Source organism: Saccopteryx leptura, chromosome 7 (genome assembly GCF_036850995.1).
Source record: "Saccopteryx leptura isolate mSacLep1 chromosome 7, mSacLep1_pri_phased_curated, whole genome shotgun sequence".
Taxonomy (NCBI): domain Eukaryota; kingdom Metazoa; phylum Chordata; class Mammalia; order Chiroptera; family Emballonuridae; genus Saccopteryx; species Saccopteryx leptura.
Genome location: NC_089509.1, coordinates 67,931,192 through 67,949,118, shown reverse-complemented (window position 1 = coordinate 67,949,118; position 17,927 = coordinate 67,931,192). Strand labels below are relative to the sequence as shown.

At 35.1% G+C, this 17,927-nt stretch overlaps 1 protein-coding gene across 1 annotated transcript in view; it reads left to right on the top strand.

The window, feature by feature from the left end:
• Positions 1-17,927, top strand: part of CERKL (ceramide kinase like) — a 134,898-nt gene that overhangs the window by 64,149 nt on the left and 52,822 nt on the right. The window contains exon 2 of the mRNA XM_066346567.1: positions 7,080-7,322. Coding sequence (XP_066202664.1) covers positions 7,080-7,322 — 243 coding nt within the window. The remainder of the gene's footprint in view (positions 1-7,079; positions 7,323-17,927) is intronic.

Here is a 17,927-nt window from a genome sequence, read left to right as displayed (position 1 = left end):
TTTCCAAATGAATTGAGACACCATTATTATCACATTGGTGACTCTTTATTTTATTTTATTTTTTAAAAAATTTTTTTAAAGACTTTATTTATTCATTTTAGAGGGGGGGAGAGAGAGAGAGAGAGAGAGAGAGAGAGGAGGAGGAGGAGCAGGAAGCATCAACTCCCATATGTGCCTTAACCAGGCAAACCCAGGGTTTTGAACCGGCGACCTCAGCATTCCAGGTCGACGCTTTATCCGCTGCGCCACCACAGGTCAGGCATTGGTGACTCTTTAAATGTGTATATATATGTTTCTTTGTACCATCCACATATATTATCCTAAATGTTTTTATTATTATAATTTTATAAAATAATATCCTATCTGTAAAGGCAATGTTGTAGTAATATAATGTTATAGTAATTAAATATATAAAAATGTAAAAAACAAAAATATGGAAAATATATAAAAGTAATTAAAATAATATTAAAAATAATTATTAAAATTAAAGTTATGCCATTTGGATAGGAATTAATAAAGTGGGTGCAGATGTGATAAACAGACTCCGACTTTCAAGCAGGGCCCCGTTAGTGTGTGTGTGAAGTTATACATAGATAAGAAGTGGCTTGGTGTCATAACTTTATAAGTTAATGTAAATAAGAACATCTTAAAAAGTGGTTTGATGTAAACATTTTAGTAAATTAACATAGGATTCCCTGGGAGGAACTCTCAAAAAGGTGGTTTGAGGTGATAATCCTGTAGATCAGTGGTAGTCAACCTGGTCCATACCGCCCACTAGTGGGCGTTCCAGCTTTCATAGTGGGAGGTAGTGGAGCAACCAAAGTATAAATAAAAAGATAGATTTAACTATAGTAAGTTGTTTTATAAAGATTTATTCTGCCAAACAGTGAAAATCTGACATAAAGTACTTGGTAAGTAATTATTATTATATGCTTTAACTTGCTGTAACTTTACTTTATAAATTTTATAAAGTAAAGTTACTTCCCTACTTTGTAAATCACCATTACTGTGGAACTGGTGGGTGGTTAGAAAATTTTACTACTAACAGAGATACAAAAGTAGGTAGTAGGTATAAAAAGGTTGACTACCCCTGCTGTAGATTGACACCGGTTACAAGGCGTTGACCAGAAAAGGTACTAAAGCTGAGGGGCCCCCTGTTGTGGTAATTGCCCAGACTCTGATGTTGACATGGACTATCTCCATGCTGCTCTGAGCTCTGACCAAAGACAGCCAAGAGGAGCACACTGATGGGGGCCCCCTTAAGCTGTACCCAGGCACGCCAAAAGGATTTGTGAGTAATAAATTGCCTGTGTGATTATTGCAACTAATTTGTGTGTCAGTTGTGTCTTTCCTTCGGTAGCAGTTAGTGTCAGCACTTATCAGTAGCATCCTCATAGCCGCCTCAAGAGTAGTATCAAAGAGGCTGCCAGCCCTGCTGATAAGCAGGAGTGTCCCACTGCACGGGGAGGTTGAATCAGGGACACCTGATCAACGTAGAGGTTGGGCTCTACTGGGACAGGCATGTACTCCCCCTCATTACCATACTGTAAAAACATTTTCTTCATTAATGTATTTATTCTAAGAAAATTCATAATTGTTTGATTAGGTTCCTTGACTCTTACACAAAGAAAATACCAATAAGATTTTGATTGGGACTGCATTATACATAGTTATTGATAATGAGGATATTGTCATGAAAAATATGTAATCTTGGAAATTGATATGTCTCCATTTATTCAGTTCTTTGTTTTTGATTATATTTTGAATGAATCTTCCCCCTCATATTAGTCTAGGATTATTTTTCTAAATTTATCCTAGATATAACTTATTAATTCTTGTGGAATATCTTTATCCCCATTATGCCTTCTTCCTGGGTTTTACTATATTATAAACAGCTTTCTTACTGAGAATTCTTCTTAGTTCTAATAATTTTAAGTTGATTCTTTTTGGGTTTTGCAAATATGTTGTGACATTATCTACAAATAGATGTAGTTCAGCTCCCTCTCTGCCCCTCCCACCATCACTGGTCATCTTGTATTTTATTTTCTTATACATGGCATTGGTCAGAATGTCCAAAATAACTGTGACTAATAAGTGTGATCATAGGTATTCTTGCCCTATTTCCAGGAATTCTCTTAGTTTTTACTACTAAATTTGATCTTGGCTGTTGGTTTAATATCTTTAAATTTGCAATTTAACAAGAGATTTTGAACTGGATTAGTCATTGAATTTTTTGTTGCCAAAGAAAAGCACACATGGTATAATATTCAGATGGTAATATGACTTCAAGTGTAGAATGTTTCTGTTTTCCATGTTTTCTTTTTCCCAATGGTTCTTTGTCCCCCTGCCCAATTATTTTTCTCCCTCCCTTCCTTCTTTCCATATTTTCTTCTTTCCTTTCCTAGGAACCCTTATTTGTTATAAATTTGACGACACACACACAAAAAAATTTATGTTAGACATAAGGTCATAACTAATATTATGAGATTAACCTAGAAGAAGTTATTTGCAACATATATATATATATATATATATATATATATATATATATATATATATATATATAATAAAAGACTAATTTCAAGACTATTTGAAGTTTTCCTATGAATTAGACAAGAAGCATCCAAATAGAAGTAGGGAAATACATGTGTAGAGGAAACCCTTTTAAGAAATACAAATGGAAAATAAATAAATGAAAGATGTTCCACTTCCTTAATTGTTAGACTAACTGATTTTTGGAAAAGTACCCACAGATATAATCAAGGATACAAATTGTTTTAAGGTAGGTAAATGATACAACTTACCAGTACACATTTAGCTCTATGAAGCAGACACTTAGCAACATCTCATTATGGAAGGCAAGTTTCTTTACACTTCACAGGGCACCATTTACTATACAGTACATTACATACCATTGGGTGAGAATTTGCCAGAACCTTCAACAGGCCTGCTTTATTTCATTCCTGAAGGTAGAGGAGGGATGTGAGATTTCCCTGGTCCCTCCCAAGTGTTATAGAGACTCTGGTCATATGCTTACCAGTTGAACAAGTGTAAACAATTTATTATGAGCACACCAGGTGAAAATAAAGGGTTGGGAAAAAGTAGGTTAAAAATTGGTAGTGTGGAAAATAATACAATAATTAAATAATAATTCAAGAATAAACTTTGTGTTCACATACAACTATAAATCTACTTTTGCCCAACCCTGTATATAAGTGATATACCCTATATATAAGTGATGATATACTGTGAATAAGATTGGTTTCCCTTCTATGAAATAAATACTGTATACCTTTTAATTCTAGTGTATTCTTCCCTAAAATGAACCAGGGCTCCTTGAGAAATCCAGATGAACTTGGAATAATAACTATGCTGTTAGAAGAAAGAAAGTTTATTTCCAAAGACAGCTAGAGGTTGTAACAAAGTGGGTAGCTTGAAGAAACTCTCACTGGTCAGTGTGCGACAATTTAGAGCAGGGGTCCCCAAACTACGGCCCGCGGGCCACATGCGGCCCCCTGAGGCCATTTATCCAGCCTCCCGCCGCACTTCTGGAAGGGGCACCTCTTTCATTGATGGTCAGTGAGAGGAGCACATTGACCATCTCATTAGCCAAAAGCAGGTCCATAGTTCCCATTGAAATACTGGTCAGTTTGTTGATTTAAATTTACTTGTTCTTTATTTTAAATATTGTATTTGTTCCTGTTTTTTTTTTTTTTTTTTTTTACTTTAAAATAAGATATGTGCAGTATGCATAGGGATTTGTTCATAGTTTTTTTTATAGTCCGGTCCTCCAATGGTCTGAGGGACAGTGAACTGGCCCCTTGTGTAAAAAGTTTGGGGACCCCTGATTTAGAGTATTAAAATGGAGAAAATAATTTAATTAATTGAAAAGTTGAGTCTGGGCCCTGGCTGGTTGGCTCAGTGGAAGAGCATCAGCCTGGCATGTGGAAGTCCCAGGTTGGATTCTGGGTCAGAGCACAGAGAAGTGACCATCTGGTTCTCCACTCCTTCCCTACCCCCTCCCCTCTCTCTCTCTCTCTCTCTCTTTCTCTCTCTCTCTCTCTCTTTCTTTCTCTCTCTCTTTCTCTCTCTCTCTCTCTTTCTTTCTCTCTCTCTTTCTCTTTCTCTTTCTCTTTCTCTTTTCCCCTGCAGCCATGAATGGAATGATTTGAGCAAAATTGGCCCCAGGCACTGAGGATGACTCCATGGCGTGCCTCAGGCACTAAAATAAAATAGCTCAGGTTGCCGAGCAACTGAGCAGAGCATCACCCTGTTGGGGGCTTGCCGGGTGGATCCCAGTCGGTGCATGTGGGAGCCTGTCTCTCTGCTTTCCCACCTCTCACTCAATAAAAAAAAGAAAGAAAAGTTGAGTCTATAAATGGTCATAACTTTATTATATGATCAAAGGGAACAAACAATCTAACATTTGCAAAAGAAGTGTTTTCAAAGAGTGGTCTAGAATCCTTTCAGGAAGTTAGTGAGGTAAAAGCTGTTTCCATATTACTCAGTATTTATGTTTTATTTTCACTCTCATTGTCTTCTAAGAATACAGTGGACTTTTCCAGAAGCTATAAGATATGTGGTGATATCATTTCCCTGATGGCTAATGGAATATGTGCTTTGTATTCATGTGGTTTAAAGTCTAGATGTTAATGTCTAATAAAATAAATAATGGTAGATATAACCTGTGTAAAAGAAAGTTAATGGAGCCCCACAACCTTTAGAATATTAGTAAGCTCAGAAACCAAAGCGTTTGAGAAACATTATACTAGACAACAGTAAACCTGACCAATGCAGGCTAAACCATTAGTATTTACAGAAATGGGGCAGGTGAACCAGTAAGTTCAGTAAGGCATGTGGAATATTTTGGCTTAAAATGATGAGTACTTTCACTCTCTTGATTAAATAAGGGATGATCATAATAATAATGATGATTGTTTTGTTTTCTAAAACATATAATTATTTCTTGTTGAATTGATACTTGGGAGGTATTTGGCAATAATAGAAGTGAATGAACTATATACATCAACCTGCAGCATGAGCCTTTTGAGGGAATGACAGGCCTGAAAAATTGACTGTTGGTTCGCCCTGTGCCACCACTGTAAACATTGAGAAGGCAGCTTATTTCTTCGTTTCGTTTTTAGCAGTATGTGTGCTTTGTGAGCGATCGTTTGCAGAATGGTTGGGGCAGGCCTCAAACCATTCTCCCTGAGAATGCAGAACAGGAATTTTTTAAAGTTCCTGAAAGTCCTTGCTCCCATCTGAGATGATCATGCAGCCTGCTCAGGGCTAAGGCAGCGAGAGAGAGCCTCTGATATCCGGGGATGTTTCAGGGCCCTTGTCATTTCTGTGTTCGTTTCTGTTGATCACTTTTTTCCCCCATCACCTGTCATGCTTTTCTGCTTCTTTACATGCATAGTGATCTTTGACTTAGGGAGATATTGTGAATTTTACCCTAGAGACTTACTGGATACTTTGGTGTATACTTTGGTGTTCCTTTGAATATCCTTGAGCTTTGTCTAGAACAGGGGTCCCCAAACTACAGCCTGCGGGCCACATGCGGCCCCCTGAGGCCATTTATCCAGCCCCTGCCGCACTTCTGGAAGGGGCACCTCTTTCATTGGTGGTCAGTGAGAGGAGCATAGTTCCCATTGAAATACTGGTCAGTTTGTTGATTTAAATTTACTTGTTCTTTATTTTAAATATTGTATTTGTTCCCGTTTTTTTTTTTTTTTTTTTTTACTTTAAAATAAGATATGTGCAGTGTGCATAGGGATTTGTTCATAGATTTTTTTATAGTCCAGCCCTCCAGTGGTCTGAGGGACAGTGAACTGGCCCCCTGTGTAAAAAGTTTGGGGACCCCTGGTCTAGAATATAGTTCAGTTACTTGCAGAGTGAAATCCTTTTGAGGCTTGCTTTTAAGCTTCGTTAGGGGGAATCAACGCAGTTTTAGTCAGCTCACTAATGAGACAGTACTCTTCAAAGTACTCTCTCCAAGGTCCTGTGAATTTCCATGTTTTCCCACTTTGCCTGGTGAGCATTGTTCTCTTTAATTCTTCAGATGTCCCTTCCGCTGGCCTTGCATACACTGATCCATGTCCTGCTGAAGATGGAAGGGGGTCCACGGCAGATGGACAGTTCTCTCCCTGGGCAGCACTGGCCTCCCCAGGAATTTGCCCTGTGAACTCTGGTCGTGTTAGCTTTCCTGGACTCTTTACTCTTCCTCAGTGCAGGAGACAACAGCTCACCCACTGGTCCCCTACTGTGTCCTAGAACCCTCTGGAGGCAGTCAGCTGCGGCAATCATGCCCTGGGCCACCTCATGTCTGACATCTGCAAACAAGTTTCATATATCTTGTGAGCTTTTTATGCTGTTTCAGACAGAAAGTAACATCAGTCCCAGTGATTCCACGTTGGCCAGAGCAGTTTTAGAAGTACTCTGGCAAATGTGTAAGGACATTTCTACTTGGAAAGTCAACTGGAATCGTCCTTTACTGCAATAATTATTTTGTGATCTGTGGTTAAACAATAAAACTTAACGCCACTATAAAATACAGTCTGATTGTGGTAATATTCAAGTGGAACTTGCTTTCTAGATTGGCCGGGATTCCTATTTTCTAATCAAAATAATCTTACTCTGCCTTCTTTTGCACATGTGCTACTTGACTTAGAATGTAGGTGTTCTTTCTTTTAAATGTTGCCTTCAACAACCGGCCATCTACTCCGTTCTGGTAGTGAATTCTGTTCTTTCCATTACTTTACTCTGTCCACATTAGTAGCAAGGAGCTTCTTGTGTGTGATAGTTATTTATTACTGTAAATGATGCTTCCTATATCGAATATCCTCAGGTTCAGAATGTCCTAGGCCTTGTGTGGCAGAGACTGTGTTCCATTTTTCTGTTTTCATTCTTGGGAAAGTAGAATCAATTTTTCTTTTCTTCCCTCCCCATCTCATATAGGGATTGACATAAAGGACAATCAGTAAAATTAAAAATGAAGATTTTCTGAGTTTTTACTATTATTTATGCATAGAAGATATGGACATAATGGTTTTGACTAGAAAAATTTAATTTCTTTTCAGGTGATTCCAAATATGACTTGTTATGCAAAGAAGAATTTATTGAACTCAAGAACATATTCTCTGTCAAACTGAAACGGCGTTGTTTTGTTAACCAGCAGGGAAACGGTACTTTATTGGGTATCACACTCTTCATCTGTTTGAAAAAAGAACAGAATAAATTGAAGGATTCTACACTTGATCTTATTAATTTAAGTGAAGACTACTGCAATATATGGTTTAGACAGTTCAAGAAAATTTTGGCAGGTAAGTACTCCTTATAGGAATTTTTAATGAGTCTAGTTTCTTTGATGTGGGATACTAATCTAAACATAATATTGTATTTATGAGCACAGAATTCTTATGTTGATGTAGTTTCCTTTTAATTCTAACTTGTTAACTGTTTTATTCATGATAGGACATTGAATTTTGTCACATGCTTTTTCTACATAGATTGAGATCGTATGGCTTTTTTCTTCATTCTTTTAATGGGGTATATTACATTGATTAATTTTTACATGTTGAAACATCCTAGCAATGAAGGAGTAAATCCCACTTGGTCATGGTGTATAATTCTTCTAATGTGTTATTAAATTTGGTTTGCTGGTATTTTGTTTAGGATTTTTTACATCATTATTCATAAGAGAGGTATTAGTGATGAATATGTTCTCTAATTCAATAGGTTGTCTTTCATTTTATTGATGGTTTCCTTTGCTATGCAAAAACTTTTTAGTTTGATGTAGTTCCTTTTATTTTTATTTTTGTCTTGCTTGAAGAGATTATATCAGAAGAAATATTAAACTCTCAAAGATGTCTGAGATTTTACTGCCTATGTGTTCTTCTAGGATATTTTGGTTTTAAGTTTTTCATTTAAGTCTTTACTCTATTTTAAATTTATTCTTGCATATGTATGTTATAAGAAGGTGGTCTAGTTTCATATTTCTGCATGTATGTATAGACAAACGTGTAAACAAAACAGGCTTGAAATCATCTAGTAGAAATGAAGAAACCTAACCAAGACAGACTGCTCCATTTTGTGTGTGTGCCCCCAAGTGGGCTCTACAGGTTCTGTAGGAGGAGTCAACTGCTACTCCCTCCCACATCCCACAAAGACAGATCAGTGTCGTCTTCACAGATGAATGGTGGATGCTCCAATGATCTCTGCCAAACATTATATTATACCTATACTTCATTTTTAAAGTTACAGTATTAGAACATTTTTTGATGTTTTTTTCCCCCCTTTTAAATTCATGTAATCCAGGTATCCATTAACATCCTGTCACCTGAGAGTCAAATATGACTGACTCACACCATAGGTGTCTTTCCCAGCCTTTCTGGGATGAGGGGTGATTGCTTACTTCTTCCTGGTCCTCTCTGTCTCTGATCTTTATGGAGTTTGGTCTATTTGCGGATTACCTACCAGTCTCACATTTATGTCTCTACTCTGTTCTACACTGCATCCAGTTTGGCAGATGGTGATTGTTCATTGTTTTCCAATTATTAAAATCTCCACCCAAGGAATTTGTGTTTGAAGCAGACTTAAGTTTGAGGCAAAGGCTTGGGAGAAGGAGGGTAAAATAAAAAATGACCCACAATCGAATATTAGGCATTACTATTTTAAGTCTAAAGACCTTGCTTTTAACTGGTGCTGTGGCAAGACCAGTAGATTAAAAATAATTTTTTGCACTTATTTATTTGAATGTTGTCTTTAGTCAGCAAATGAAATTTCTTTCCTGCCAGTCTTTTATATCTTTCCCTCCTTTTTTCTTCCCCGTTAAGAAAAACATGAAGAAGACATGAAAAGCTTCAACTAGTTGGTCTTTTAGTCCAATCGGTCTAACAATTATAATTTTAGTATATTTGGATTTGAGTTACTTTCAAATATGCACAGTTATATTTTAAACTGGAGCAATATGATGTGAATTTTTGAGGAAAGAACACATTTGCAGCCCTAGAAGGAGAAGGAAGGCAACACTAACATATTTTAATTTTTAAGATTAATTGACTGACCAGATTAATGTGGGTTTGTATGTATAAAAAAGGAGTCTCAGAAGGGTTTGTTTTTATTTGTAAATAAGTCCTTTTACATTTTAATTTTTTAAACACAATTGAGCACAACATTTCTTAAATCTTTAGTTGTAGAAAAGTCATCAAAACTTTATTCACTAATAGGCAACATAGCTTAATTCATCCAACACACATTTTGTATCAGGCACTGTGTTAAGTGCTGGGAGTACAAAAATAAAAGAGATGCAATCCTGTATAAAACACTTTTGCACTGGGAGACAGACACGGAAACTTGTATTATAAATGTATTAAGGGCCACAATGAAAATATGCACAAACTAGTAAGGATCATAACCAATGATCACTGATTCAGAAATTTAAATCTTTTAAAAAAATGTAATTGATTAAAGCTGATATGGAGTCAGTGATAAACCTAATGCACAGTCATTGGTGGTAAAAGTCATTAAACATATTTTTCTGCTTTTTTTTTATGTTTGTGATACAAAGATAAATATGCACAGCCTTTAAATATAGCATGTGTGTACACTAGATATGTTCATTTCTTTTCAGTTAGGGTGTGATCAGTCTCTGCATATTTGGGTTTCCTAGAAATGGTGAATTATACATTCTTCTGGATCCTGAACCAACCTTTCTTTTAGACACCATAAACCATACTTTAAAGCATATTCATATTTGGAATATATTACAATATCCTGGCATTTGGAGGGTAATACATAAAGTGAGGAAGACAAGTTGATATGATGGGAACAGATGAAACCTTGCAAGGAGGTAATACAGAATTATATGTAAAAAAGAAAAAGCAGAGGACTAAATACAGAATCTTAAGGAATACTCATATATTAAAGTAGGCAGAGAAGATAATAGCTCAAACTAAGTTATAGAAATAGTCAAGGAAACAGGAAAACCCTCATAGCACAGAACCATTAAATTTTCCTGTTATATTTAGGTTTTGCTAATTTACTTTTAATATTTAATGATTACCCAGAGACAATTAGCAAAGGTATTTTTAGCACATATTTGGTTTTTTCTGATAATTTTGTTTTCATTTCGAACTGCTAATTCCATAAGTAGACAAGTATAAGTGAACCATATTTATTTGATACATTTTGCCCTTGTAGTGGAGCTGCTCCTGTATTCACATTCAACAGCCTCACTCAGTTTTCAGCTATGAAAAATAAAGAAAATGAAAAATTATTTAAATACTTGATTTTTATTCCAAAGAAGATTAATTTTTCCTAGTTTACTGCTAGATGTCATCTGTCTTTTGTATGATTATAATTTGGCCTTAATTGCATGCTTTACTTGATAGCCAAAACCTGGACTTCTTGAATACATTGTTTTTGTTTAATATGTATGTTGTCTCATCTGAGAAAATCATGGTGCAATATATTTTTGGGTTTTTTAAAAAAAAATCCAAGATATATTATCAGTTATATTTTTGTGAACCAGGGAGACTTTCTTCTTAGCAGAAGAACAGAATGATGTGAAGTTTTACTTGGGTATACTGTCAGAGGATGTACTTATAAGCAAAAATAAGCTGGAAATTAACATTATAACTTTAAAATGAGTAGTAGTTTGTCTAAAACAGGGGTTGGGAAACTTTTTGGCTGAAAGAGCCATGAACACCACATATTTTAACATGTAATTCTGTGAGAGCCGTACAACGACCCATGTACGTTACACATTATCCAATAAAAATTTGGTGGTGTCCTGGAGGACAGCTGTGATTGGCTCCAGCCACCCGCAACCATAAACATGAGCAGTAGGAAATGAATGGATTGTAATACATGAGAATGTTTTATATTTTTAACGTTATTTTTTTTTTATTATTAAAGATTTGTCTGCGAGCCAAATGCAGCCATCAAAAGAGCCACATCTGGCTCGTGAGCCATAGGTTCCCGACCCCTGGTCTAAAGTATGATAGCTTCATACGTTTTGTTGTGTACTATGTGAATCAGCAATACTTGTCTCCTTAGGGACAAGTTATTTTCTGCAAGAATGTTATGTCTGAAATACAAGTAGTTTCTCTTTTGAAACATTGACAAAGTAATATGAGACTTTGTTTTATGACTATTGAGTTGGACTCCACAATCATGAGTGTCACTTCTAAATATGTTTTTACCATCAATATATATTATAATAATGTGAAACTAATTAAATATGAATTACCTCATTTGCATGTTAATACCAAATCCAATCCCATTTGAAGTACTCTATCCAAAAAAGATCATGTGATATCTGCCTTCTATATTGGTTTCCAGCTGTGCTCTGTGGAGTGGCACCACCATGCCCCAGAATATGCCTCACTAGGGAGAATCCACACCTGCCACTCACTCTTGAGCCAGTATACCTCCTCATAGATATGTTATATATTTAGTTGTTCTATGTAAGCTTTTGTTTAAACGAAGCTTCTATAACAACATGGCAAATTTTATCCTGTCGTGCCTGTTTTTGTTCACCTCCAGGCACACAAAGATCATATGATTTTTTTAATTGATTGGTTTTAGACTAAGAGAGGAAGGACAATGAGGGTGAAGCATTCATTTATTATTCCACATACTTTTGCATTTATTGGTCGCTTCCTGTGTGTGCCCTCATCGGGAATCAAACCCACAATCTTGATGTTTCAGGAAGATGTTCTAACTGAGCTAACCAGACAGGGCCTCATGATGCTTTTTAGGTACTCAATATATACTCCCTATGGCAATCACAGACTTTGAACTATTAGAGATTATCCATGTAATTTTATTCTTTTTAATAAAAGTTACTAACAAACTATTAATGCTATTTATCCTTGAGATGAGAGGCACAAGGCCATCTTCCCAAGTGGTTCTCACTGGCCTCTACAGCATTTTCACCCTAAAGGAGGAATTTACTTTTACATGTAATTTATTATAATTATATTTTAAAACAAGTAATTGGTGTCTTATAGAGAAAATTATATTCCTACTTCAATCATTGACAGAGTATCTTGAAAAGAGGAGTTAAGGTGGATTTCTGATGTATTTCAAGTTATTTTGCTAGATAAAAGTCCTCTGACTGTATATTTTGTGTAACTACATTTCTTCACTAGAGGAAAAAATTAGATGGCTTTGTCATATTTCATGTGATTATATTCAAAGAGCTAAATGAGGATTTCTCTAATATATCCGGTAAAATGTTAAATTGTTTTTATGCTATTAAACAAAATAGTTAATATTTTTTTATTTAATGAATTACAGAGAAGTTGTTATTTTAAAAATTGAAATCTTAATAATAGCTGATATTTATTAATAATTTACTATGGGCCACTTTGTAAGCAGTTATTAAATATCATAATACTAGCATCAAGAACTACAAATATATTCTCATAAAAAATAATACTCATGTGGTTTGTTAGATTTGAAGAATGAAAATAATGCATGACATAAAATAGTAGAATTAAGTAAATTATTATTATTATTCTCATTATCATATCTTTGCTTATATATGAGAAAACTAAGGCTTAAAATTGTTTAAAAATTGGTTAATCTGAGGAATGCGTAGAGAACCTAGGGACAAATCTGAATGTGTCTGAATCAGGACGTGAGCCCTTAACCCATGTTCTGTTGTCTACCAGGTCAGGGGCATACTCTAGTCCTTAAGTATATTGTACTTACTATATGGTTTAGACTCTATATTGTACAAAAAAAAAACTTCAAACACTTGTTTTCCTTAGAAAATAGCTGTAGCATCTTGTTTGAAGATTATTCCTCTCTTGTATTTTTTTTTCCAACATTGTGATTCCAAACTCTAGAGTCTTTGAGTTGTAAAGCTCATCCTCAATATTTAGGGTGAGCAGTAAGAGTTGGATGCATTTCTCGATCCTTAAAAAAAAAAAAAAAATTCTCATCAGGACTGTCACCATTATTAAGATTTCCCAAATGCCCTAGAATGAATTGGGCATGCATTGTGAAAGGATTGCAGACATTTCTATTTTTTTAGCCTCAAGGAAGTTAAAAACACATATTAACACACTGACTTGTGACTAATTTCCGGGCTTTACTTTAACAGTGTTTTTGCAAAACCCAAATGCTTACAGCATGCAAGAGAGATTAAAAATTGTATCCTAAAATAAGAGTATAATGGATTGTCATTTAACGACTTTTTGATTGTTCACTGGAAAGAAATGAAATAAAAAGTAATAAAGCAGCATTCTCACAGTTTGCATAAGTAGGAAATACATAATATTTCATATTAAGTGACAAATTATTATTAAGCCCCATGGCATTCATTACAGTATCACTGATGGTAATGAAATTGTGTCATATTTAGATATTATATGTGACTCCAAGAAATTTATTATAATCTGATATGAATGTATTTATTGCTGTTTGAGGCAGGTAGGTGGATATTTGCAGTGACTACATACTGTAGCATTGTAATATTTTTAAATCAACCATATTTTCTTCTTATTTATCATCATTCAAGAGAGAACATCTATTTTTAGAATTTTATTCTCTGAAAAATTACCTTAAGTGGAGTATTTTGAAAAAGAATATTTTCTGTTTCTGCTAGTCATACACTTTAGTTGTTTTTCCAATGAAAACAGAGAGAAGGGCAAAGGTGAAGCCTTCTTTTTTTTCCCTTTATTATTAATTTTAATGGGGTGACATTGATCAATCAGGGTGCATAGGTTCAGAGAACACATCTCCAGGTTATTTTGACATTTGATTATGTTGCATACCCATCACCCAAAGTCAAATTGTCTTCTGTCATCTTCTATCTGGCTCTCTTTGTGCCCTGCCCTTCCCTTCCCCCTACCCCTTTCCTCTCCCCCCCCCATAGCCACCACACTCTGTCCATATCCCTGAGTCTCATTTTTATGCCCCACCTATGTACGGAATCATATAGCTCTTAGTTTTTTTCTGATTTATTTATTTCACTCAGGATAATGTTATCAAGGTCCATCCATGTTAACCACCCCTGAAAAAAACACCGCAGAAGCACATGGCTTGAAAAAAGAAGTAACAGAGAAAGAAGTATAGATTACAACCAAAAAAAACAAAAGATAGAAAAATAAAAGAGAAGAACCAAACAAGATACAAAACTATCAGAAAGCAATATATAAAATGGCAATAGGAAACGCTCAAGTGTCAATAATTACACTAAATGTTAATGGATTGAACTCACCAATAAAAAGACACAGAGTAGCAGAATGGATTAAAAAAGAAAATCCAACTGTATGCTGCCTACAAGAAACATATCTAAGCTACAAGGATAAAAACAAATTCAAAGTGAAAGGTTGGAAAACAATACTCCAAGCAAATAACATCCAAAGAAAAGCAGGTGTAGCAATACTCATATCTAACAATGCTGACTACAAGACAGCAAAGGTAATCAGAGACCAAAACGGTCATTTCATAATGATAAAGGGGACATTGAATCAAGAAGACATAACACTTCTTAATATATATGCACCAAACCAAGGAGCACCAAAATATATAAGACAGCTACTGACTGGCCTAAAAACAAAAACTGACAACAATACAATCATACTTGGAGACCTCAATACACCGCTGATGGCTCTAGATCATTCATCCAAACAGAGAATCAATAAAGAAATATTGGCCTTAAATGAAACACTAGGTGAAGGCTTCTTGTATCAGGCTCCTGGGCTCCCTGCAGGCTGTGCTCCTCTGAGCCAGGCTGTGTTTCCTCATACCGCAGGGCCTTCCCACTTGCTAAGCTGCACAGGGAGGAACCTCCCTCTATTTAGAGTGCTCCTCTTGTTTGCCCGGTGAAGTCCAGTTTGCAGTTCAGGGTCCAGTGTAACCAGCAACTCCTCTGCAAAGCTGAACCACATAGCAAAATCAGGCTCTTCCTCTTTAGGTTTGGTAGTACTTTTCATATCTCTTAGAACACATGATCACTTACATTCTAGGCGTTGGCTTAATGGATGATACATTATTAGACTGTAAATTCATTTGGGCACAGAGATTTTTTAAGTATGTGGAATACTTTTTTTTTAAAGTGAATATGCCATTTAACATTCAAACTTCATTAAGACGTGTGCAGTATGGCAATTTTACTGGAGGTTTAACCCTACCTAGGATATGATTGCTTGCTGGGGCTTAGAAACAGGGCCAAGTTTACACTCAGCACTAATTAAATACTTTATTGAATAAATACGATACCAAACAAAATGCATTCAAAGTATGTAAATAGGGTTACACCTATAGTAAGTACTCCTCAAATGTTTTTTCATTATTATTTCATTTTTGTCACTTGCCGTATATATATTTTTTATTTCTATTATTGCCTAACTCAGCAAATGTTGGAGGAATGAACTGAATATATTGCTCATCTGGTATTAGGCATTGTCCTACCTACTTTTGACATAACACCACTCTAAACTTTATCACACACTTTGATGGTGATAAGACTTTTCAATCGCTGTAGACAGCTAAGGAAACAGAACTCTGAGGCATTGATTGACTTGTCCTAGGTCATGTAGTTATAAAGTGGTAGAATAACATTCAAACCCAGCTTTTCTAACTCAAAAATCCACCTGTTTTTCATTACACTACACTACTTCCCAACAGAAAGTTTTAAAAAGGCAGAGTATGAACAGAAAGTTTCTTGAAAGGCAGAGTATGACTGTATTATGTACTTGGAACTAAATATATTATTGTTAAATATATATATATATATATATATATATATATATATATATATATATATATATATATATATATTTAAAGTCTGTGGCAGTCCTGGTGTAATGCCAGTGACCAAAGCCAGGCAGGTTCTTAACGTTGGATTCAGGCTGACGGTAGAGAAACTGTATAGACAGAAAGCATTGGGCCATCCCCATTTAATAGATTCTCCCAATGGCAGACAAGCAAACAAACAGGGGAAAACCTCTTCTTCTGGCAGCACCGAACAAATAGCAGAATAGTCCCTCGCAGTGGCGGGCAGGGCAGGCAATCTGCAATCCACCCTGAGGGCAAGCAGCCATATCCTTACCTAGCATATATCAATACATGCATGGTGTTGCCATATGCTTATGATTCAAAAATATCATTTAATATTTGGCTTTTCATTAAAACAGAAAGCTCTCCTCATGTCAGTGTTATGCAGTTGCTAATATTTATCTGTAAACTGGTGGTATATCTGTATGTAATCATTTAAATTGATCTGGCAATTTTAGATCTGTCAGACCTAGGAGATGAGATAAGAATGGACCTGGTTTTCTTCTTTGTCTTCTTTTTTTTTATTTTGCACAACCAGATATTCTCGGCTTATCTTTTACCTTCTCTGCCCCAGCTCTGGAATGAGCCTTTTTCCTAAGGAGTTGTGGTTCCTGTTGGTGGAGAAGAGTATTAGGAAAGCAGAATTTGAGTGCTAATTTTCGGGATACTCTTGTTTCTCTCCTTTCCATATTTATATTTCCCTTCCTCCAGAGTAAGAACTCTGACTTCCAACAACATCTGCGTATTTGCTCAGTCATATGATATACATAAAATAGTTTCAGAACAGCTGAACCATACCTCTATCAAAAATAAACCGATTAATAACCCATGTAAGGATTAGCTTGATTTATGTCTTTCTATACCTTTCCCTTTATTAATAGATATATATTCAGATGAAAAGGTTTTGTTTTTACATAGAGAATTTTCAATTTGCTTCATTTAATTAAGTATAGCATGTACAACCTTATACGTGAATATGTAGCAGTTCTAATTTGCTCTTTTCAATTTTTTTATTTAAATGGAATCAAATTTTATATATGTGAAATACATACTTTTCAAAAAAATAAACCTACTAAAATTTGTTCAAGATTTGTTGGTGGTGGTTCTTTTTTTGTGTGTGTGCCCAGAGTAAAGGTATATATTTTAAGTACTGTAGTAAAAAATTATATGAATTAGCTTTTTCCCCTTTATAACAGTTATATTATTTCCCTGAAATAAAGTTGGCTGTGTTTGTGTTTGTATTCAGTTTTCGTGTTTTTTTCCTCCATCATCTTCATTGATTTAATGATATTTTTAGGGTGTGTAGGGCATAAACATGTTTCCAAAAGAAAGTAATTTCTTCTGGTGTCCTTTCCACCTCAGCACCCTATAGGTAACCAATTATATTGGTTTCTGGTTTATTTGACCTATATATATTTCTTTTTGCAAAATTACCAGATACGTGCATTTAAATTTTTTCTTTTTTACATAAAATGTAACATGTAATATAAACTCTTCTGTCCTTTGCTTTTTCCACCGAACTACATATACTGAAACTCATTCCGTAGCACTTCACAGTGAGCTGCATTATTTATTTTATTTTACAACTGGATAAGTATCCATTGAGTGGTCTATGCATTATTTTATTTAATACATTTTAATGTCTGAGCATTTTGATTGCTTCTAGTATCTGCCATCACAAATTATGCTGTAATAATTTTGTACATATTGTCTCTCGGGGATAACTTTATAGAATTAGTCTCTGGGTTAAAGTGTAAGTACATGTAAGTGCGCATGTAGTTTAGTTAGAGATTGGCAGACAGCCTCTTGTAGGCTTTGGGCCATTTTTCATGTTCTCCAGCCATATATGAAAGTGTTGTTTTCTAACAGCCTCATTAACAGTTGTACTTTCATTTAGAAGTTTTCTAGTATGATAAGTGAGAAATGGTATGTCAATATAGTTTAATTTGCAAAAATTATGAGTAGTGTTGAACATCTTTTCATTTGTCTAAGGGCATTTTGCCCATTTTTCTATAATACTTTTGGCTTTTTCCACCCTCTCAATGTTTAAAAATTCTTTAGGATATTAGCCCTGTCCTGTGATGTGTTGTAAATATTTTTCTCCAGATATGCAATTTGTCTCCTGATTTTGC